The 20,335-nt window shown below is 47.7% G+C and overlaps 1 protein-coding gene across 2 annotated transcripts in view; it reads right to left on the reverse strand.

Annotated features, from left to right (window-relative positions):
* The window catches only part of PDLIM1 (PDZ and LIM domain 1), a 44,278-nt gene that overhangs the window by 5,394 nt on the left and 18,549 nt on the right, over nucleotides 1–20,335 (reverse strand). The window contains exons 2-5 of one of the 2 annotated variants that reach the window (XM_081911827.1): nucleotides 19,437–19,588; nucleotides 7,765–7,849; nucleotides 3,503–3,573; nucleotides 925–1,230 (exon numbers count right to left, since the gene is read on the reverse strand). In XM_081911827.1, the coding sequence (XP_081767953.1) occupies nucleotides 925–1,230; nucleotides 3,503–3,573; nucleotides 7,765–7,849; nucleotides 19,437–19,588 (614 nt within the window). Of the gene's footprint in view, nucleotides 1–924; nucleotides 1,231–3,502; nucleotides 3,574–3,790; nucleotides 3,991–7,764; nucleotides 7,850–19,436; nucleotides 19,589–20,335 lie in introns of both variants that reach the window. The other variant, XM_081911828.1, reaches the window with a different exon arrangement.

The raw sequence follows: 20,335 nt of genomic DNA on the forward strand, positions 1-20,335 counted from the left end.
TTGGGAAAAGCTACTGAGACAGGCTTCATGCATCAAGGGCCAATTCCAAGGTAACGTCGTCGTCCTCACCAAAGTATTTCCCCCGGGCCCATATACAGGTAATTTGCATGCTCAAATTTCTCCCTGATCCAGACCTTGCTCTCCCCTTTTCTTATCCTATTATGCTTTAGGTTCAAGCACAAGAAACCACGTTTGCATGTTGAAAGGCTCCCCATACTGAGAGTGGTCTTGTTTTTGCTTGCTACCATGTTGTGTATTTTTGTGTTTTTCTATTGTACACCACCCTGTGATTCTCGGATGAAGGGCCGTATAGGAATGTAATAAATACCACGATCCTGTGATGGAGGGTGTTATGTACTGAAGTTCTCACCCTGGGCCAGCAGTGGGATACTGTAGATAGCTATGCAAATAAGGGATCGAAAGTGACGCTCAGTGATTGGATAGTTTTAGAAAATTGTTACAGTTACGTTGCACTGGAGCTCTATATAAGCAGGCTGACTGAACCCTTCGGTTCAGTTCTTTTCTGACCTGTGAATAAATAAGAGCTGTTTGGAGAATCGCTGTGTCGTCTGCTACGTCTACCCACTATTTAACAGAAGGATAAGGTGATCCTCGATGAACAGGGGTGTAAAGGATTAACACAACACCGCCCAAAAAAAGAATATTAGAGAAGCAGGCCCAAATCCAGCATATGTACACCACAGTGAGCCCCTTCCACTGACTGGAAGCTCCAAAACGTTACTTCAGAAGCAACCCCAAATCTCAGCTTGAGGAGATGCATCCATCACAAGAATGTAGAGATTTATTTATTTTTTTTGCAACAATCGACCGTGTTGAGTGAGCGATGGATGCACACAAAAGGATGAGGGAAGTGAATGTGCGCAGGGATGATAATTCAACGGCACGTGAGGCAGGCAAATTTACCTGGGGAAGGTAGGGCTAACGTAAGAGATCTGCCCCTGCAAAGAATCCAGGATGTTTTTCTGCGAATAGAGCTGTAAAGGAGAGTTAAACTGTACGTGCCGCACTTTGAGCCCCGGCACGTCCACTTCCACAGGGCTGCTGGGGCAGATCTGAGCAATTTCCTTGAGCTGTCCGGGCCCCACTCGAATTTGGCTTGGGATGGACGAGGTACTGTGCCTCCTTCGCAAAGGAGAGGAGGAAGAGGCCTTGAGTGGGTTATAGACTGATGCAAAAGGAGCCTTGAACCCGCCAGCAGGTGACAAAGGACTGGTCACAAAAGGAGGGCGTTATAAAGGATGGGGTACGTTCAGGATGATAATTTGCCACGGAGGTGGGGAAGAAAGGACATAAATTAATTACAGCATCAATTGCAACCCTAAACCAGCTTCATTTAGACCAGGGTTTCCCAAACCTGGGTCTCCAGCTCTCTTGGGACTACAACTCCCATGATCCCTCACTAGCAGGAACAGTGGTCAGGGATGGTGGGAATTGTAGTCCAAAATCAGCTGGAGACCCAAGTTTGGAAAAGACTGCTTAGACCAGGCTTCCTCAAACTCGGCCCTCCAGATGTTTTGAGACTACAATTCCCATCATCCCTTGCTAGCTAGGGATCATGGGAGTTGTAGGCCAAAAACATCTGGAGGGCCAAGTTTATGGAAGCCTGGTTTAGACAGTTCCACACAGCCAAGGAGCCAGCACAATATGCATCACAGAACAACTTGGGGCTCATTGAGACTTCTGTTTGTGCCGCAATTTCTAAGCAAAGGTCCGAGTGTGTTTTCTGGTCCTGCTGCTTTTCCCTGGGAAAACTCCGTTTAGCACTGAATTGGAACATTCTGCAGCAAACCTGATTGACATCTGTTCCGATTCCGGGGAAAGTGGCGGAACAAAACAAAAACCCTACTCGGTCCCTGTCTGGAAATCCTGAACCTTTACAGTAGAAATCACAGCACAAATGGAAGTCAAGGTGAGCCCTTCATATGAATGACTGTGGATTGATGCACTCATGTTTTACAGACAGTTTTGTATGCACTAACAGACAGGGAGGGAGCACTCACTTCATCCATTAGGAATTTGCGAGGCAAAGAGGAGTCAAGATGGCTGGCAAAGCAGAATATACTCATGTTGGAAGGAAGGGACCAGGGATCTACCTGATTTCAGGTTGCTCCACAGGGATTTCTTCTCAGAGAGCACCTGGATGAGTTACCACACTGATAAGACTTGGGCTATTTGGATCTCATAAAACACTAGGGGAAAATAATTTCCAGGTCATGGTGTGAGGCCCTTAAGCAATACTCAGGAACAGACACAATATTCTACTGGTGGATCTTATTACAGTGGTACCTTGGTTTTCGAACATAATAAAAATAATTTATTATTTATACCCTACCCATCTGGCTGGGTTTCCCCAGCCACTCTGGGCAGCATCAAACAGAATATTAAAATACAATAACCTATTAAGCATTAAAAGCTTCCCTAAACAGGGCTGCCTTCAGATGCCTTCTAAAAGTCTGGTAGTTGTTTTGACATCTGGTGGGAGGGCGTTCCACAGGGCAGGTACCACTGGTGGGAGGGCGTTCCACAGGGCGGGTGCCACTACCGAGAAGGCCCTCTGCCTGGTTCCCTGTAACTTGGCTCTTCGCAGCGAGGGAACCGCCAGAAGGCCCTCGGTGCTGGACCACCATTCCAGGAGACCATTCGACTTCCAAGACATTTGAAAACCGAAGCATTTACTTCCGGAAAGCTAAATACGGAAGCGGCGTGGAACGTCCGACTTCCAAAAAGCATTTGAAAAACCGAAGCAGTTCCTTCCGGGTTTTCAGTTCGAAAACCAAAATGTTCGATTTCCGAGATGTTCAAAAACCGAGGTACCACTGTAACTAAAATGTAGGGACCCGCTTCATGAGGGATGAGTAGATGAAGGCAGGAATTGCTGCCAGAATAATGCAAACATCTGCACTTAAAAAAAGAAGAAGTCCTAGCCTTAGCCAGGACAGGGGGCATTTTGGTTCCACTTCAAGAAGCAAAATATCTTGGGCCAGCAATGGTGAAGTGTACAGGAACCATGATGATGTAAAACCTCTCCTGTGGAAGGGTGATTTTTAGCAATTGAAAGCATAAGAAGAGCCTGCTGGATCCGACCAAAGGCTCATTCTAGTCCAGGACACACAATGGCCAACCAGATCGAGCACAAGATATCCCTCCCCTCCTGTGGACCACAACTGGTGCACAGAAGCATTTATGCCTCCAGCAGAAATGTCACTTCTAACTTCTAAGGTACACTTCTGTTTGCTGCAAAGCTCTCAGGGGTTGGAAAAGGAAGCAATCTGTTTGATACCTTTACCTGAAGATTTAAACATCTAAGAAAAGTTTCTCAGCCCTTCACCCCGCAAAAAAAAAAAGATGTTACTTTCAGGACCACAAAAACCTTCCGTTGAAAAGAGAAGTCTTTACTTGTGCTCCCTCTGCCAGACCGTCCCATTTCGCTGGGAAGATCCCCAAAAGCCACAATTATTCTCAAAATAGAAGCGACGAGCACCTGAGCGAGTGGGGAGGCAATTTTAAAGGCTCGTACGTCATACTGAAAGCGCGCTGAAACGGCACAGGCAGCTGGGGAATCAAAGAACAGAAAGGTCATTAGTTTTTCTTTGTCACGTCGGAAGAACCGGTGTGTCGGGCACACGCCAGCCGAGTGGCCAACCTGAAAGAAAAGAAGTCTTGAGGTGCGTCACAGCATAAATACATCACTCCGTGCATCTACAGTAGAGAACAGGGCTTTCCTTGTGCGGTGTGGTGCCGTCGAGCGCAAAACTGGGGAGCCACTTACTTTTTGCTGGGCTCCTGGTCGCCCTGAGCGGACTTGGACCCCACCGCGTCGTTGAAGGTCTGTATGTTTTCCGAGGAGTAGAGGCCCGCTGGGCTATTGTACTGGGCAGTGATGACCTTGGGTGCAGTGGTGGAAGCAGCGGTGGCGGCAGTGAAAGGCATAGCGCTTCGGTTATGTGCACTTCCTATGTGCCTTATATCCTGCATGCAAAGGAGCAGAGGGAACAATCAGATGCGCTGGGCGTGCGGGTGATAAGCAGCAGTCCCTCGGCTGTGCAAGGAATCGGCGAAAAACAAGGTCGGTCTGCAAAGGGGAGTAGAATATACTTGGATACGGGATGGACATTAGTGTAGGGATGATCGCAGAGTGGGGAGTGGGGTCCGGAGGGAGCACACTCCCCACCCGCAGGCAGCCTCAGTCTGCCTGCACGCGTGACCTTGGGGTGCGGAGCACACCCCCCCCTCACAGACAAAGCCACGGCTGTCTGAACATCATTGCCTCTGTCTAACCTTTTGCGGTCTCAGTAGTCTGCGGTGTCCTGTCTGTGACCTTTGTCTCTGAGACCTTTTGCCGCCTTTGTCATACACTGTGCAAGGGGAAAATGACGCGGTGGAAACAGGTGCCAAAATAGCTTTGTACCACCCCGCAATCTCGGGACCAGAAGATGTGCAAAGGTCACAGCCCAAAATGTATCTGCCTGCTTTGCAGCGTACAGCTTCCGGGTCATGTGGCCAGCATCACTAAGCCGCTTCTGGTGAACCCGAGCAGCGCACTGAAACGTCGTTTACCTTCCCGCTGGAGCAGTACCTATTTATCTACTTGCACTTTGACGTGCTTTCAAACTGCTAGGTTGGCAGGAGCAGGGACCGAGCAACGGGAACTCACCCCGTCACGGGGATTCAAACCGCCGACCTTCTGATCGGCAAGTCCTAGGCTCTGTGGTTTAACCCACAGCGCCACCCACGTCCCTATCTGTTGCTGTACCCAAGCGCAAATCTGGTTTTCCCAACACCTGTAGCAATTGGTCTGACCTCCTCATAGTCCCAAATATTCGCAGCTCATTTTTTTAAAAAAAAGGAGACGCAGAGATAAGAGATTGAAAGAAAAAAAAGAAAGGAAAATTAAAGGCGGCCATGGCAGTGTCTCAATTTTGTCTTCCAAACGGCATCTGGTTGGGAAATTTTAAATGCTCTGAAATCTGAGTGAAAATGCGAAAGGTTAACCCAGCTTCTTCTTCTTGGGTGGGGAGCGAAAACCTGCCTGATTAGCTTTCCAGTTTCCTTTTCTGTGTTTACCAAGTATTTACATCGATGCAAAAGACAAAACGATTCAGGAACAATGACGAATATGAAGCCAGATGAGGCCACCGGGCATTTCAAACAGGAAACTGCTATGCCGTTCACCTCTTGACTCAGAGGTCTTGGCGCGATGTCTACTGCGGTCTTATCAAATGTCAAAGCACACACCCAGTTTCTACAGCCTTCCATTCCCCGGTTTCTATGGGAATAGCTAAACAAAACAGCCGCAATGACCTCAACCCCAGAGGATGTGACAGGGAGCGTTTTAAAGGAAAAAGCCTCAGGACAATCGGTGGCCTGTTTTAACGCAGCCATGACATCAGTCTGGCAAAGGAATGTATGGCTCTGGGGAAGGGCAGAGGTACGGAAAGGGACTCGACGATTTACCCTGGGGCAAGCAGCTCAATACTATTTTCTGAATTTCCTTTCATTAAGATGCAGGGCGCACACGCACAAAAAGATGTATGTTCGCACGATGGCTCACTCCACCATCCAGCACATTGAAGGCGCATTCACACGGCATTAGCCGCCACCCACAGCAATCTCGCAGTTTCGTTGACAAATCCTGCAGTTCCGTGTGTTTCTCCGCCACACTTCAATCCGACCAGAAAACTTTGCACTTAACTTTGTACTCAAGTTCAAAGTGTGTTCCAAGCATAATCCATTAAAGAACTATTTGTACAGCTTTTCTTAAAATTTTGCTGTGTTTAGAAATTCAGTCTCTTAACTCTTAACTAAATATACTCGGCCTTTCATATTGCTGCTGAAACAACTGCAATTACTAAATGAGAATCTAGTGACGTCAGATTCTTTTAGCTTTCTCGCATGTGTTTGAGTTTGCACTGCAGCCCTTTCGTACAGGCAAATCATCACAGATTAACGAAAAATGTATTCGCATAATTGGTAAATGAACGAATCATGAAATATTGTCTTCCATTTTCGATCACTATTGTGTTTTAATATTCTGTTGGAAGCTGCCCAGAGTGGCTGGGGAAACCCAGCCAGGTGGGCGGGGTATAAATAAATTATTATTATTACCATATTTTCCGTTCTATAGGTGCACCGGACCATAGGACGCACCGGACCATAGGAAGGGGAGAACGGGGGAGGGGAATTCTCGGAGCCCCTTCCATTTCCGAAGGCTTGTGGATAGCTGCCTGAAGCCCCTGGTGTGCAGTGGGAGTTCCCGCTGCGCTCCGGGGGCTTCAGGCGGCTTCAGCGAAAGCAACACGAAGCCTCCAGAGCACGGGGGGAGCTCTCCCTCTGCGCTTCGGAGGCTTCGCGTTGCTATTGCTGAAGCCAAGGAGCCGGCATTCGCTCCATAAGACGCACACACATTTCCCCTTAATTTTTGAAGGGGAAAAAGTGCGTCTTATAGAGCAAAAAATACGGTACTTAAGAATGGCGCAGCCATTCCGAGGTGGGTGTCGCGCTCATGTGCAGAAGACAGCTTCGTGCCTACGAGTTCCTGGTAGGGTGTTGCAGAGGTGGGGAACCCCCCCCCAAAAGGCCACATGCCCCGGGTGAAGGTATCACACCCCCTTCTCCGATTGCGGCCCAGGGGGTTGGGCTAGAGGACCTTTCTGAACCCTAGGGCTTTGCTCCAATTACTGCATGCCAGTAGCGGATGAGGCCAACAGGAAGTGTTTGTGGCTGACATTGAGAGAAGCCACCCAAACACCCAAATTCACAATCATGTATTCTCACGTGAATCTAAATTCCACAATTCTGCACTGATCAGATGCAGAACTTCATCCTCCCCACAATCTCCTGCTGCCCGATATATTATGTTACTGGTCATCACTAAAATCTAGTGGAGAGAAACCTCAACTTAATTAAGTATTGTGTGATGGATTACTTCCTAGTGCTGTATGTCCTGCCAACCACTTTTCTAGAGGCTAAATTACGGAGCGTGGCCCTGCCTGGAAGAGCCTACTGTTTTGATTAGGCTTTCCATATTTCATAGAGTGAAAACCTGGTGAGAAATGTTATTGAGCTTTTTAAGGCAAAGTTGTTGAGCTTTCTTGGGAGGGAAGGGGGCAATGTTGTTGTGCAAATTGCAAAAAAATAATGAGGTTTTATAGCTTTTTCTCCCCCCTGAAATTGCCCAAAACACCACTTCTGATATGGGATTTTCCTATACATTAAAGGAATTCCCGCCCAAATGCAATTCCCGATGGCCAAATCAAAAAACATCTACAGCCGTACCTTGCAAGTCAAACGAAATCCGTTCCAGAAATACGCTTGACTTCTAAAACGTTCAGAGACCAAAGCATGGCTTCTGATTGGCTACAGGAAGCTCCTGCAGCCAATCGGAAGCCACGATGGACATTCGGCTTCCAAAAATTGTTCAAAAACTGGAACACTCACTTCTGGGTTTCGATTGTTTGGGAGCCATTTTTTTCGGGAGCCAAGGCGTTTGAGATTTAATGTACAACTGTATATGGATTCACAAAACTCTTTCCTCCACCCTCCACAACTAACTTTTCTCCTCAGCCTATACTGGGCATGCATGTGTTATGCCAAACATGTGACACACAGTGCGCCTGTACCTTTAGAATAAAACACAAGCAGCAGCTATGAGAGTGTCATTTATGCTGCGTCAACACGGTTCAATCCATACCTGCAGTGGGCACAGTCTGGCGGAAAAGAAACAGCCTCCTTCATGTTACTCACCTGTGGCTGGGATGCCAGGTTCATCTTGTATGGATTGGTTTTCCCTTCCTCCGTAACCAGTGGCGACCATATTTTTGATTCAGTTCTGCAAAGTAGAGTGTCTGGTGGTTAACGCTAGAATTCTCCACATTTGTTACAGTATTTTGTAGTTTCAAGACGTTTATCTTGCTCCACACAATTCCATAATTTGGAATTCCCCCACAGCAGCAAGAATATTATTGGCCCAAAAATGGAAGCAAGAAGAGTTGCTGTTGATTGAAGAATGGAGGATGAAGTTAATGGACTATGCAGAACTAGATAAACTAACAGGAAGGATTCAAAACCAGTGAGACCAGAAATTCACGGAAGACTGGAGTAATTTTACGGACTATTTGAAAAGTAATTGTGAAGAACAGATGACATTTGTAGGGTTGTAAGAAGTTTTGTGAGTAGTATTATTAGAAGTATTGTAAAAATTGACAAGGGGGAAGGATGATTTGTTAAGAGATGTAAAGGCAATATAAAGTTAAGAAATGCATAAGAAGTGGTTAAAACGGTGGATCATCAGAGGTGTTGAAGGAAGTCCAAAAAGATTGTTTAATTGATAAGTTTTGAGGTACATTTTATAATTTATATGTTAAATTTAATAAAAATAAATTATAAAAAATAAATAAATTTGGAATTCCCCCAAATCCAGGGTTTGGGGGGGGGGGTTTGCTTTCAAACTTTTTTCAGGAGTAGACGCAGCAAGGTCACAGCAGACATTCTGTGTGTCTGGGAAATGTCGAAGTCTCCAGAATTAAGTAAGATTCCTATTGAAATTCTTTACTCCACCATCTCCAAGGCTCACTTTAAGAGTGGGAAATTTAACTTAGCAAGAATTGCACCAGCAGTTTTATGCAATCTATTTATTTATATGCCAGATTTCCTCAAGGAACTGTGGGCCATTATTCCCTTAATAACAACCTTGCAAGGTAAATTAAGGGAAGAGGCAGTCACTGGTCCATTTCAGGATCATGGATGTGAATTTTTCCAATATTCCTCATTCCATCGCAGATCCAAGAACAGTGGTACCTCGGGTTAAGTACTTAATTCATTCCGGAGGTCTGTTCTTAACCTGAAACTGTTCTTAACCTGAAGCACCACTTTAGCTAATGGGGCCTCCTGCTGCCACCGCACCGCCAGAGCACAATTTCTGTTCTCATCCTGAAGCAAAGTTCTTAACCCGAGGTACTATTTCTGGGTAAGCGGAGTCTGTAACCTGAAGCGTATATAACCTGAAGCGTATGTAACCCTAGGTACCACTGTATGCAAATATGTTTTTTGTTTCTCTACAAATAACTCTGAAGAGGGCCTTTTTGCTTGTTTGTTTATTACGTTTCAATCCCATCTTTCCTCCACGGAGCTCCAGGTGGTGTACGTCAGTGGTTTATAACCAGTGTTCCCTGGCACCCTCGGGTGCCTTGAATGGTGGTCAGGGGTGCCGTGGGCAACACTGGCCTCTGTCCCTCTTCCCTTCCCTCCCTCCTCAGATGCCCTCTTGCGTCTCTGCCTCCCAAAGGCTTGCACAGCTGTTTGTTGCAGCAGCCCCAGCTATGAGCTCCCCTGGCGAATGGTGCCTCTGGGGCTGGACAGGGGGTGCTTCCCAGGCCCTTGAGGGGCAGTGTGAGGAGGCACCTCTTTTTGGGGCAGGGGGGGTGGCAGCTGCAGCTGCCCAGAGGACCCCAAGCAGAGGGGAGAAGAGGCTGAGGGAACCCCCCACAAGGAAGGGCATTCGAAAAGGGGTGAGGGGCTGCCAGCTCTGCAGGAAAGGGGTAGCATAACTGGGCTCCTGAGCCCCAATGTACAGTGGTACCTCGGGTTAAGAACTTAATTCGTTCCGGAGGTCCGTTCTTAACCTGAAACTGTTCTTAACCTGAGGTACCACTTTAGCTAACAGGGCCTCCTGCTGCCGCCGCACAATTTCTGTTCTCATCCTGAAGCAAAGTTCTTAATCTGAGGTAATATTTCTGGGTTAGCGGAGTCTGTAACCTGAAGCGTCTGTAACCCGAGGTAGCACTGTAGTTAGTCAAGGGAGACATGGAGGCAAAAAGGTTGAAAACCTCTGGTGTACATAGTTCTCCTCCTCCTCATTTAATCCCCACTACAACCCTATGAGGTGGGTTTGCCTGAGAGCAGTGACTGCCCCAAGGTTGCCCAGTGAGCTTCATGGCTGAGCAGAGATCCAAACCCTGGTCTCCGGAGGTCCTAGTGCAGCTCTCTAACCCCTAATAATAATTATAATAATAATATATCCCGCCCTCCCCGGCCAGAGCTGGGCTCAGGGTGGCTAACACCAGTAAAATTACTATCTATCTATCTATCTATCTATCTATCTATCTATCATCATCTATAAACCCCAATTAAAAATACAGGTTAAAATACAATTTAAAATGCAGCCTCATTTTAATAGTAGCCCATAGATCAAAACCATAAGGGGAGGGAAACATAAGGGTCGGACTGAGTCCAAACCAAAGGCCAGGCGGAACAGCTCCGTCTTGCAGGCCATGTGGAAAGATGTCAAGTCCCGCAGGACCCTAGTCTCTTGTGACAGAGCGTTCCACCAAGTTGGGGCCAGTACTGAAAAGACCCTGGCCCTAGTTTAGACCAATCTAACCACCTTGTGACTTGGGACCTCCAAAGTGTTGTCATTTGTGGACCTTAAGGTCCTCCGCGGGGCATACCAGGAGAGGCAGTCCCGTAGGTACATGGGTCCTAGGCCGCATTGGGCTTTAAAGGTCAAAACCTTAAACCTGACCCTGTACTCCACAGGGAGCCAGTGCAGCTGGTAAAGCACTGGATGAATGTGATCCCGCGGCAAGGACCCCGTAAGGAGCCTCGCCGCGGCATTTTGCACCCGCTGGAGTTTCTGGGTCAGCCTCAAGGGCAGTGAGTTACAATAATGAAGCCTGGAGGTGACCATTGTGTGGACCACTGTGGCCACTACACCACACTGACTAATCTTATCCACTGTTAACAGCAGAATTCCTTCCTTAAGGGACATTATTCCCTCCACTGCAACTTTAAATTCAGAGACAGAAACGAAAGAATCTTAAAATTGTGGAGTTGGACGGGACCCAATGGGTCACCTATCCCAACACCCTGCAATTCAGGAATGAACCACTTCAGTTAAGATACTTTGGAGCAGTTTCTGGCAAGAAGAATGCACCAAGTGGCATGCTACGCATTCCCTTATTCGGGGAAACATAAATAGTCCTCGCCTGGACTTGTCAGAAATTTATTTTTAAAAAGGGAGCGGCCTGCCGACCACAATGAGCTTTGCAACCCTATTATCAGTAATTAGAAATGTTCTTTTGACCTCCTACGGAATAAGAGCGTGTGCCACATAAACGCCGAGGGGCATAATCTCAACTGCACAGCTTCCTTTCAGGATGAAATTCATGCAAGTCAGAGATATTGACCCATTTCTCCATGATGTGCCCTGGTTAACCCTGACCAGGGACGGAAGGGGAGAAGAGGTATACAGGCCTCGGTCCTTTATACCTGAAGGAGCGTCTCCACCCCCATCGTTCAGCCCAGACACTGAGATCCAGCACCAAGGGCCTTCTGGCGGTTCCCTCATTGCGAGGAGTGATGTTACAGGGAACCAGACAGAGGGCCTTCTCGGTAGTGGCACCCACCCTGTGGAACACCCTCCCTTCAGATGTGAAGGAAATAAGCAGCTATCCTATCTTTAAAAGACATCTGAAGGCAGCCCTGTTCAGGGAAGTTTTTAATGTTTAATGCTGTACTGTTTTTAACATTTGATTGGGAGCCGCCCAGAGTGGCTGGGGAAGCTCAGCCAGATGAGCGGGGTATAAATAACAAATTATTATTATTATTATTATTATTATTATTATTATTATTATTATTATTATTATTAAATGAGCAAGATGATTTAGAGGCTGAGAAGTTGCATCAGCGCCAGCCCACCAATGCATTTTCGGGGAGCTGGGTCACTTGGCCCAAACTCACGGCAAACTAAAACATTTTTGGCGTGCACAAACATTACAAAGCGGGGCATTCCACTGAGTAGGAGATTCCCAGGCTCTCGATCATGGCGATGGAATGAGCGAGGAATGAAGCGAGCTCTCACCTTCCATTTAAAGACCAGCATTCCAAATTTGCAGGCTAAACTTAGCTCCCTAAAATATAAAACAGCTGCCTTTCAAAAAAAAAAAACAACAAGAGCAAAACAGCTGCAGTTCCCAGTTACTTCACTGGCGTTCGTGAGCACCCAGTGCTTGCGAAAGTCAGGTGGCTGGCATCCGAACAAACTTAAATGCCAGAGGAATGTTTTAGCAGACAGTCTAGAGCAATAGCTTTAACCACCGCACATTAAAAATCAGTTTTCTCGGCAGGGTTGCTGGTGTCAGACATGTTTCGAGTAAATAATAACAATAAATCCCTCGAGAACCTCTACTTTATCTCTTAAAGTAATTTTCCTACTTCTCATGATGGTTGCACAGAAGTAAAAGGTTTTGGGAGATGCTTTCAGCAGCACTGAAAGTCAAAGTTTGAAGAGGGGAAAGTATTCCAGCTGCAGCTAATTGCCATATAAATTTGAACATGGCCAAGAATCCAGCAAGTTTGCCATTGAAACCTGCCGAGACAAGATTATGGTGACCTTTTTGCCCACCTGAGAAGATCAGGTTTGCTGTTCTCTATTTCTTCCTGGTGACGGTTCCCCAAAAATAACTGGCTCTTGAAAATTAGATGATGAGGCTTGTAGCCTTCTCAGCCATTTCTTAATCCAGCCTTCTGAAGAACTAAAAGGCTAGACCAATTCTGAGAGTCAGGTGTGGTGCAACTAACTTAGAATATCAGATAAAGCAAGGAACAACAGGTGTGTCATATTTCTAATTCACTATGAGAAGAGGGAATTTCAGCTGACGCAGCGCTCACTGGTCAAAATTCCCTCTTCCACACAGTTGCTCCAGTTCACCGCCATCCTTTGAATTTCGTCAACCTAATAAAAAGCTTCCTTGGTGGTTACAAAGCTATTTTTCTCTGAATGAGAAAGCCTGTGGCATTCGAATCAAGTCAGCCTTTATATTTAAGGAACACAATAACAGATGCAGAGTTGACGGGGGGGGGTTGCTTTTTTTACAGAGGCTGGCATCCATGCAGACTTGTTCAGGGGATAAAAATGGAAAGGACAAAGTCGCTCTTGGCTCCGCTTTCCATCTGTACTTGAAGTTATCCAAACAAGGAAGCAAAATGTCTGATGTTTGCACTCTTACGGCTGCAAGGATTTTGTCCCCTGCGAGCAGCTGGGGCAAAATGCTTCACTTGCTCAAAACAAAAAGTCCTCTATGACAAGAGAGTAGGTTGCCCTCTTTTAATACAGTTACCATGGAAGGAGTTTGAGGGGGACCAGGATTTGGGGGTTCCGAGTTAAAGCAGTGTAGATAAGATGTCAGGCAGGCAGGGAAGGATGGGAGCTGGAGAGGGAGTCCACCAGGGTAGTGCTGTGGTCTAAACCACTGAGCCTCTTGGGCTTGCCAATCGGAAGGCTGGCGGTTCAAATCCCCACGACGGGGTGAGTCCCCATTGCTCTGTCCCAGCTCCTGCCAACCTCGCAGTTCGAAAGCACACCAGTGCAAGTAGATAAATAGGTACCACTGCAGTGGGAAGATAAACAGTGTTTCCGTGCGCTATGGCTTACGTCACAGTGTCGTGTTGCACCAGAAGCGGTTTGGTCCTACTGGCCACATGACTCGGAAAGCTGTTTGTGGACAAACGCTGGCTCCCTCGGCCAGTAAAGCGAGATGAGCACCGCAACCCCATCGCCACCTTTGACTGGATTTAACCGTCCAGGGGTCCTTTACCTTTTTACCACCAGGGTGGCAGCCCCCCCAACAGGTCGCTATGCCACCTTCAGTGGGGCAGGGGTCCCTGTAGAAGCTGGAACCTGCACAGTTGCGCCCCCTCAGCATTTTGCGCCCAGGGCCATGGCACCAACTATCTCCACCACCACTGATGCAAAACAAGCTTCCAAAGTAACATGCTGGTTTCACCCTGTCAGTGAGCTGGGTGATGCTTTTGGTCCACATTGTGAATGTTGATTTGGGAAAAGTAGGGGCTGCGTTTCAACTGGGTTTTGGACATGCTCCACGACAGAACGGGGAATGCTGCCCGACTGCCTCAAGGTATTTCTCCTTGCTTTCTCCTGTCAAGTTCGGGCAGGTTTTCTCAATTCCAATAACTTTATTGTACTAGCCACTGGCCATGACAAATCTGAATCAAAAATAAATACACATAAAGAGATTTTATCCATTCTGAAGGAAATCAGCCCTGAGTGCTCACTGGAAGGACAGATCCTGAAGCTGAGGCTCCAAGACTTTGGCCACCTCATGAGAAGAGAAGACTCCCTGGAAAAGACCCTGATGTTGGGAAAGATGGCGGGCAGAAGGAGAAGGGGATCACAGAGGACGAGATGGTTGGACAGTGTTCTCGAAGCTATCAGCATGAGTTTGACCAAACTGTGGGAGGCAGTGGAAGACAGGAGTGCCTGGCATGCTCTGATCCAGGGAGTCAAAAAGAGTCGGACACGACTAAACAACAACAAAGAGATTTTGCTGCGCCACAAATCATAGTGTCTAGATGCGGGCGTCTCCCAGTTCAATGCTATATTGTCCAGGGGCTTCTTTCTCATCTTTTTGGCCGCCAGAGCAAAAAGGGCAACGTTGCGAGTCACTGGAATGCTTACATTGCTAAGAAGTCATAGGAGCTACTCTGCCGGGGAGATACATCATTCCTATATGGGCAGTAGGGTGAGAAATCGCCCCCTGGGTCCAATGTATAGGTCAATATATCGCCCAGGACCAGCATGCAGATGGAGTTCTGAGAGAAAAGTCTGGTTAACACTACAATGCAGAAATTGAATGAAATACAGTGTATAATTTGAGGAGAAGCAAACAAGAGAGCTTTTGCCTTTTGGGGGGCAGGCCTTGTCTATAGCAAGGAGACATTCAACTAAACATACAGAGGAAAACTCTCGACAGCTACATAGCCAATCAAAGCATGTGCTACCTGAGATGGATCATGCCCCTCTGACTGGTTGCTAGGCAACACTTCAATCACCAAAACCCTCTCGGTTGGCTGTCTGACAATAAAATTAACCTTTAGGTTACTTACTAAATGACCTTTGCTGCTATACTTCCACATTATGCTTTTTTATTTGTTGGAAGCCACCCAGAGTGGCTGGGGCAACCCAGTCAGATGGGCGGGGTACAAATAATAATAATTATTATTATTAGGAGGAGGAGCAGACCATGATGTCGGCTTCACACAGCGGTATATCGCTGCTGAAACCACCACCACTCCTGAGTCCCTCTGCTAGTGGCGTCTGCTAGATTTCCTTACCTCAGCTGAGCACTTAAGGGAGACCACATATACAGAGTCTGCCTTTATACGGCACCCTGTTGTCTCACCCGTCCAGGACGGCGGAGGGCATAGCTTGAAAACGCAGCTCAGTAAACGCAAATCGCAGTGAGGCTGGCTGGAGACTCAACAGGTAACTGGCTCTAAAATGGACCCTTTTTAGAAGGGGAGAGCAAGTCAAGGCTTCGATCGCTGGGCAAGCTTTCTCAGCCGTGGGTCCCTAGGTGTTGCTGCACTACAACTCCCATCATCCCTAGTGAGAAGGGCTAGCCGTCAGGGATAATGGGAGTTGTAGTCTAGCAACAGGTTAAGAAAGGCTGGATTTTGCGGGAAAGCCGCTCTCTAAAGTTTAGCATCTGTTCTTCTGAAGAAGCCAGCTCTCTGAAATATCCCATACACAACATTCCAGTGCAAACACACTTTGCCAATAGCCATCAATAATAATTAAACCTTCGAGAAGCAGCCCGTCCGTTTGAATGTCCATATATAGACAGACATGCATACGCAGCGTGCCAGACTAGGTTGAACGACACAGACGTTTCTCAGGGTTGAGGGAATTCTCAGGAAAATGACAGGGCTGGAGTGAGTCAAGAGAATGTGTGGCATTCCTGGAGTATATCCACCTCCCTCTATTTTTTGGAGTCGAGTTCCTTGTTTTGCTCTCCCCCTTTGAGCTAATTCAATAGACCCTTAGTCACAGGCTTTTGTTAATGTAGCACATTTTGGTCCCTGTCTGGGTGGTTGCTTCACTACTTGGACAAGTTTGTGACTTAAATTCGGCTTTTCTGTGCCGCTGGCAATTGAATGAAGAGGATACGCTGCCAGCTCCACTTCTTGGAAGTGATTCTGCAACAATAAAACTAACTTTGACACAGAAATTCACGGTGTTTGTTCCAAAGCTTTGGGAGGGAAGAGAGGAACAACAGAAGTGTTGTGCAACTATTTACAACGACATTAAAAGAGTTCACGCAAAAAAAGTATCTGCAGTTCCTCCCACCCCACAATAGTTTTTCTGATTACTCGTGGTTATATATTAGCCCAAGAGTTGCATAATCTTGCACAATAAATGCTCATCTCCATTCCAAAAAAAAAAAAAGAGGAGGGGAAGGGAGGGAGAAAGACGTTCTTGGACCATGAACCTAACTCTTCTGAGCTGATCTGGCAGAATATGAAACCTTCACATAAATCTCCTACCAGGAAAGGAATGGATAGCCAAACAGCAGGCAGGAGCTGGCACAGAAGCCGGAGAAGAGGAGAGGGGCTTTGGAAGGAAGAAAGGAAGAGGAGAGTCCATGATGAACCAACCGGAAGCGCTCCCCCCCTGGATGGAAGGAACTGCTGAGAAACTCCTAGCCCTGACATGAGAAAATACAGCAGACACTTGCTGCTTTTGCTGCAACACAGAAGTCCATTACCGTTAAATTTCAGCCCACACCAGAGGCGTAGAGTGGAGAGGGCTGGGGGGCCGGATGATTTGGGATCCCTGCCCTCCCTAATGCTGGGGGCCTCTGGGGCCTGGCCTTGCCGCTGAATAGCCACCAAGGCTGGCTGGGCCCTTGAACCTTCTGTGCCCCCCACCTGCCCGGTGGCAGCGGCAGCAAAGGTTCGGCTGGCATGGCGGAGGAGGAGGAGGAGTTTGGACTTGATATCCTGCCTTTCACTCCCCTTAAGGAGTCTCAAACCAGCTAACAATCTCCTTTCCCTTCCTCCCCCACAACAAACACTCTGTGAGGTGAGTGGGGCTGAGAGACTTCAGAGAAGTGTGACCAGCCCAAGGTCACCCAGCAGCTGCATGTGGAGGAGCGGAGACGCGAACCCGGTTCCCCAGATAACGAGACTACCGCTCTTAACCACTACACTACGCTGGCTCACCGCCAACAAGTTTTATTCGCCCCCTGTGCCCAGCCAGGCACTAAGTGTGTAGTGCATGCAGTGCGTGGCATGAGTGGCGCTGTGGTCTAAACCACTGAGCCTCTTGGGCTTGCCGATCGGAAGGTCGGCGGTTCGAATCCTTGCGACGGAGTGAGCTCCCGTTGCTCTGCCCCAGTTCCTTCCAATCTAGCAGTTCAAAAGCACACCAGTGCAAGTAGATAAATAGGTACCACTGCAGTGGGAAGATAAACAGCGTTTCCGTGCGCTCTGGCTTACGTCACAGTGTTCTGTTGCGCCAGAAGCAGTTTAGTCATGCTGGCCACATGACCTGGAAAGCTGTCTGTGGAGAAACGCCGGCTCCCTCGGCCTGAAAAGCGAGATGAGCGCCCCAACCCCATAGTTGCCTTTGAATGGACTTAAGCATCCAGGGGTCCTTTACCTTTAAGGGTGTGAGGAAATGAACTCTCTCCCTCCCCACCAACCCCAGCCTTCTTGCATCGAGCAATAAATTCCAAAAGAGCTTTACAGTGGTACCTCGTGTTACATACGCGTCAGGTTACAGACTCCGCTAACCCAGAAATAGTACCTCAGGTTAAGAACTTTGCTTCAGGATGAGAACAGAAATCGTGCAGTGGTGGCGCGGTGGCAGCAGGAGGCCCCATTAGCTAAAGTGGTGCTTCAGGTTAAGAACAGTTTCAGATTAAAATCAGACCTCCAGAACAAATTAAGTACTTAACCCAAGGTACCCCTGTATAAGCACATTCAACCAAACACGATTGCAGGCCCCTTTCAGATCTTCCTATGTTGTGCAGGAAGCAGGAGCAGAGCTGGGGAAATGTACACCTTGCCATGTACTTTATTTGTTCAAAGCGGTCTAGCTCACCCTCTGTGCAAAGAATCCGTGGCAGGGAATAGTGAAACCTCTATTAGAATATGAGGCATGGCTGTCTTCCGCTGTCCCGGGGCGATTTTAAAGTGTTGGCGGGCGGCAGCGCTGCTGCCCGCCAGCATTTTAAAAAACCCCAGGACATTCTCCGCTGTCCCGGGGCGATTTAAAAGCCCCCGGGAAGGCAGGCAGGGGGGACAAAGACTTTTGCCCCGCGCCAGCCTTCAGAAGAGGTCCTGGACCTCTTCTGAAGGCTGGCGGGGGGCAAAAGTCTTTGCTCCCCCCCGCCTGCCTTCAAAAGCCGTCGGGGAGAGCGGAGAATCGCAGAGCGTTTTTCCGCTCTCCCGGGAAGGCAGGCAGGGGGGAGCAAAGACTTTTGCCCCCCGCCGGCCTTCAGAAGAGGTCGAGGACCTCTTCTGAAGGCCGGCATGGGGCAAAAGTCTTTGCTCCCCCCCCCGCCTGCCTTCGAAAGCCGTCCAGGATAGCGGGAAGCGCTTCCCTGCTATCCCGGACCGCTTTTAAAATGCTGGCGGTGGGGAGCAAAGCCTTTCGGCCCCCGCCGGCCTTCCTGGACCTCTTCTGAAGTCCGGAGGGGGGGGGGAAAGGCTTTGCTCCCCACCGCCAGCATTTAAAAGAGGTCCCTGGAGATTTCCCTATGGGCTTTCTTCTTGCGAAGCAAGCCCATAGGGAAAATCCTCTAGCGAAGCGACGCAAAAACCGAAAAACCCTTTCGTCTTGCGGGTTTTTCGTCTTGCGAGGCATTCGTCTTGTGGGGCACCACTGTACACTGCAATGTTGCATCATCCTCAAAAGCAGCCCTATGTAGAGCACATCGCAGTAATCCAACAGGAGATTAATCGCAGCATGAAATATTGTGTCCAGGCTACCATTGTCAGGGAATAGCTGAAGCTCGTAAATGTGAGAAATTGCAGTCAAACAGAACTATGTGCGAGTGCTAGTTAGTGCATGAAAGGGTTAAAACAAAAGAGCTAGTTTCCTAGACTCAGCTAGGCCATGATCCCTCTTCTCTGATGAGAGATGAAGTGAAGTCTCACTCTCTCCGTGCCATGTAACTGACCAGAGGAAGACATGCCTAAGCAACTCCAAGCTTAGAGCATGTGTTTGAAGCTATCTTGCTGTATTTTCTACCTGTGCTCTCCTTGCCGCTGCTTGGATAAATGCATGAATCTGACCTTTGGAATGTTTTGTAAGTAAAGCATTTTAAACTTACTTAACCGTGTGTGCTTTGTTCACTGCAAGAGGGGCAGAAAGAGAGGAGTGCTGTATGCAACTAAATGGGATAAAAGGGTCTAACAACTTACATTCCTAACACCTTTGTGAGTTTAAACTCTGCTACTGGGAGTTCTTTCCTGCTGGAGAGGGAGTTAAGCCCTGGGTCAGAGGGATTCATATTTTTCCTCCTACAGTAAACCAACCATAGCTGTGATATATGCTCATTGGATACTTGAGTCAGGCAGATTTCATTCCTCCAATCCAACTGCTACTTTACCTGCCCACAGTCAGAATTATTTCATCTATGCAGCCCTTGATTTTGTTCTGTGCTTCTAGGTGAGTCATGCTTTCTGTATCTTCCCCATCAATGGACATGATAACATCTCCAATGCATAAATTGGCAGCTGCAGCTTTGCTGCCAGGGGTTACCTGCAAGAAGAAGAAAAGATAAACAGAAATTGTCACCAAAGCAAAACTCAAGGCCCCAGGCTGTTCTTTGTATACTGGTCCTGGCTTGTTTCACAAGAGGAACCGGGAGTTGGCTACAAAGAAACTAGCAGAATGACTTTGAACATTTAACAGAAAGGCAAAAACATAAAAACTGTAAGTGAATCACTCTTAGACAACTGTAGCACAGTGCTAATTTTACTGGTCTACCTTATAGGGTTATTGTAAAGGATCAATGAGATACTGTCTTGTTTCAGACACCATTCTACAACCTCACTTATCATAGGGAGGGAACCACCAAAAGGCCCTTGGAGCTGGACCTCAGTGCTGAACGATGGGGGTGGGCCGAAGCCATTTAGGGCTTTAAAGGTTAGTACCAACACTTTGAATTGTGCTCGGAAACATACTGGGAGCCAATGAAGATCTTTCAGGACCGGTGTTATATGGTCTCAGAGGCGACTCCCAGTCACCAATCCAGCTGCCGCATACAAGAGGGTTTGAAAATCCTACTTAACCCTCACAGGACCCCTTTAGCTAGATACTTATTCCTTGACATTTTCCATTTCACAAAGCATACTGTCATTGGAGCATGGGTAGGCAAACTAAGGCCCGGGGGCCGGATTCGGCCCAATCACCTTCTAAATCCGGCCCGCGGACGGTCCGGGAATCAGCGTGTTTGTACATGAGTAGAATGTTTTATTTAAAATGAATCTCTGGGTTATTTGTGGG

Source organism: Podarcis melisellensis (genome assembly GCF_964234715.1).
Source record: "Podarcis melisellensis genome assembly, chromosome: 5".
Classification (NCBI taxonomy): Eukaryota; Metazoa; Chordata; class Lepidosauria; order Squamata; family Lacertidae; genus Podarcis; species Podarcis melisellensis.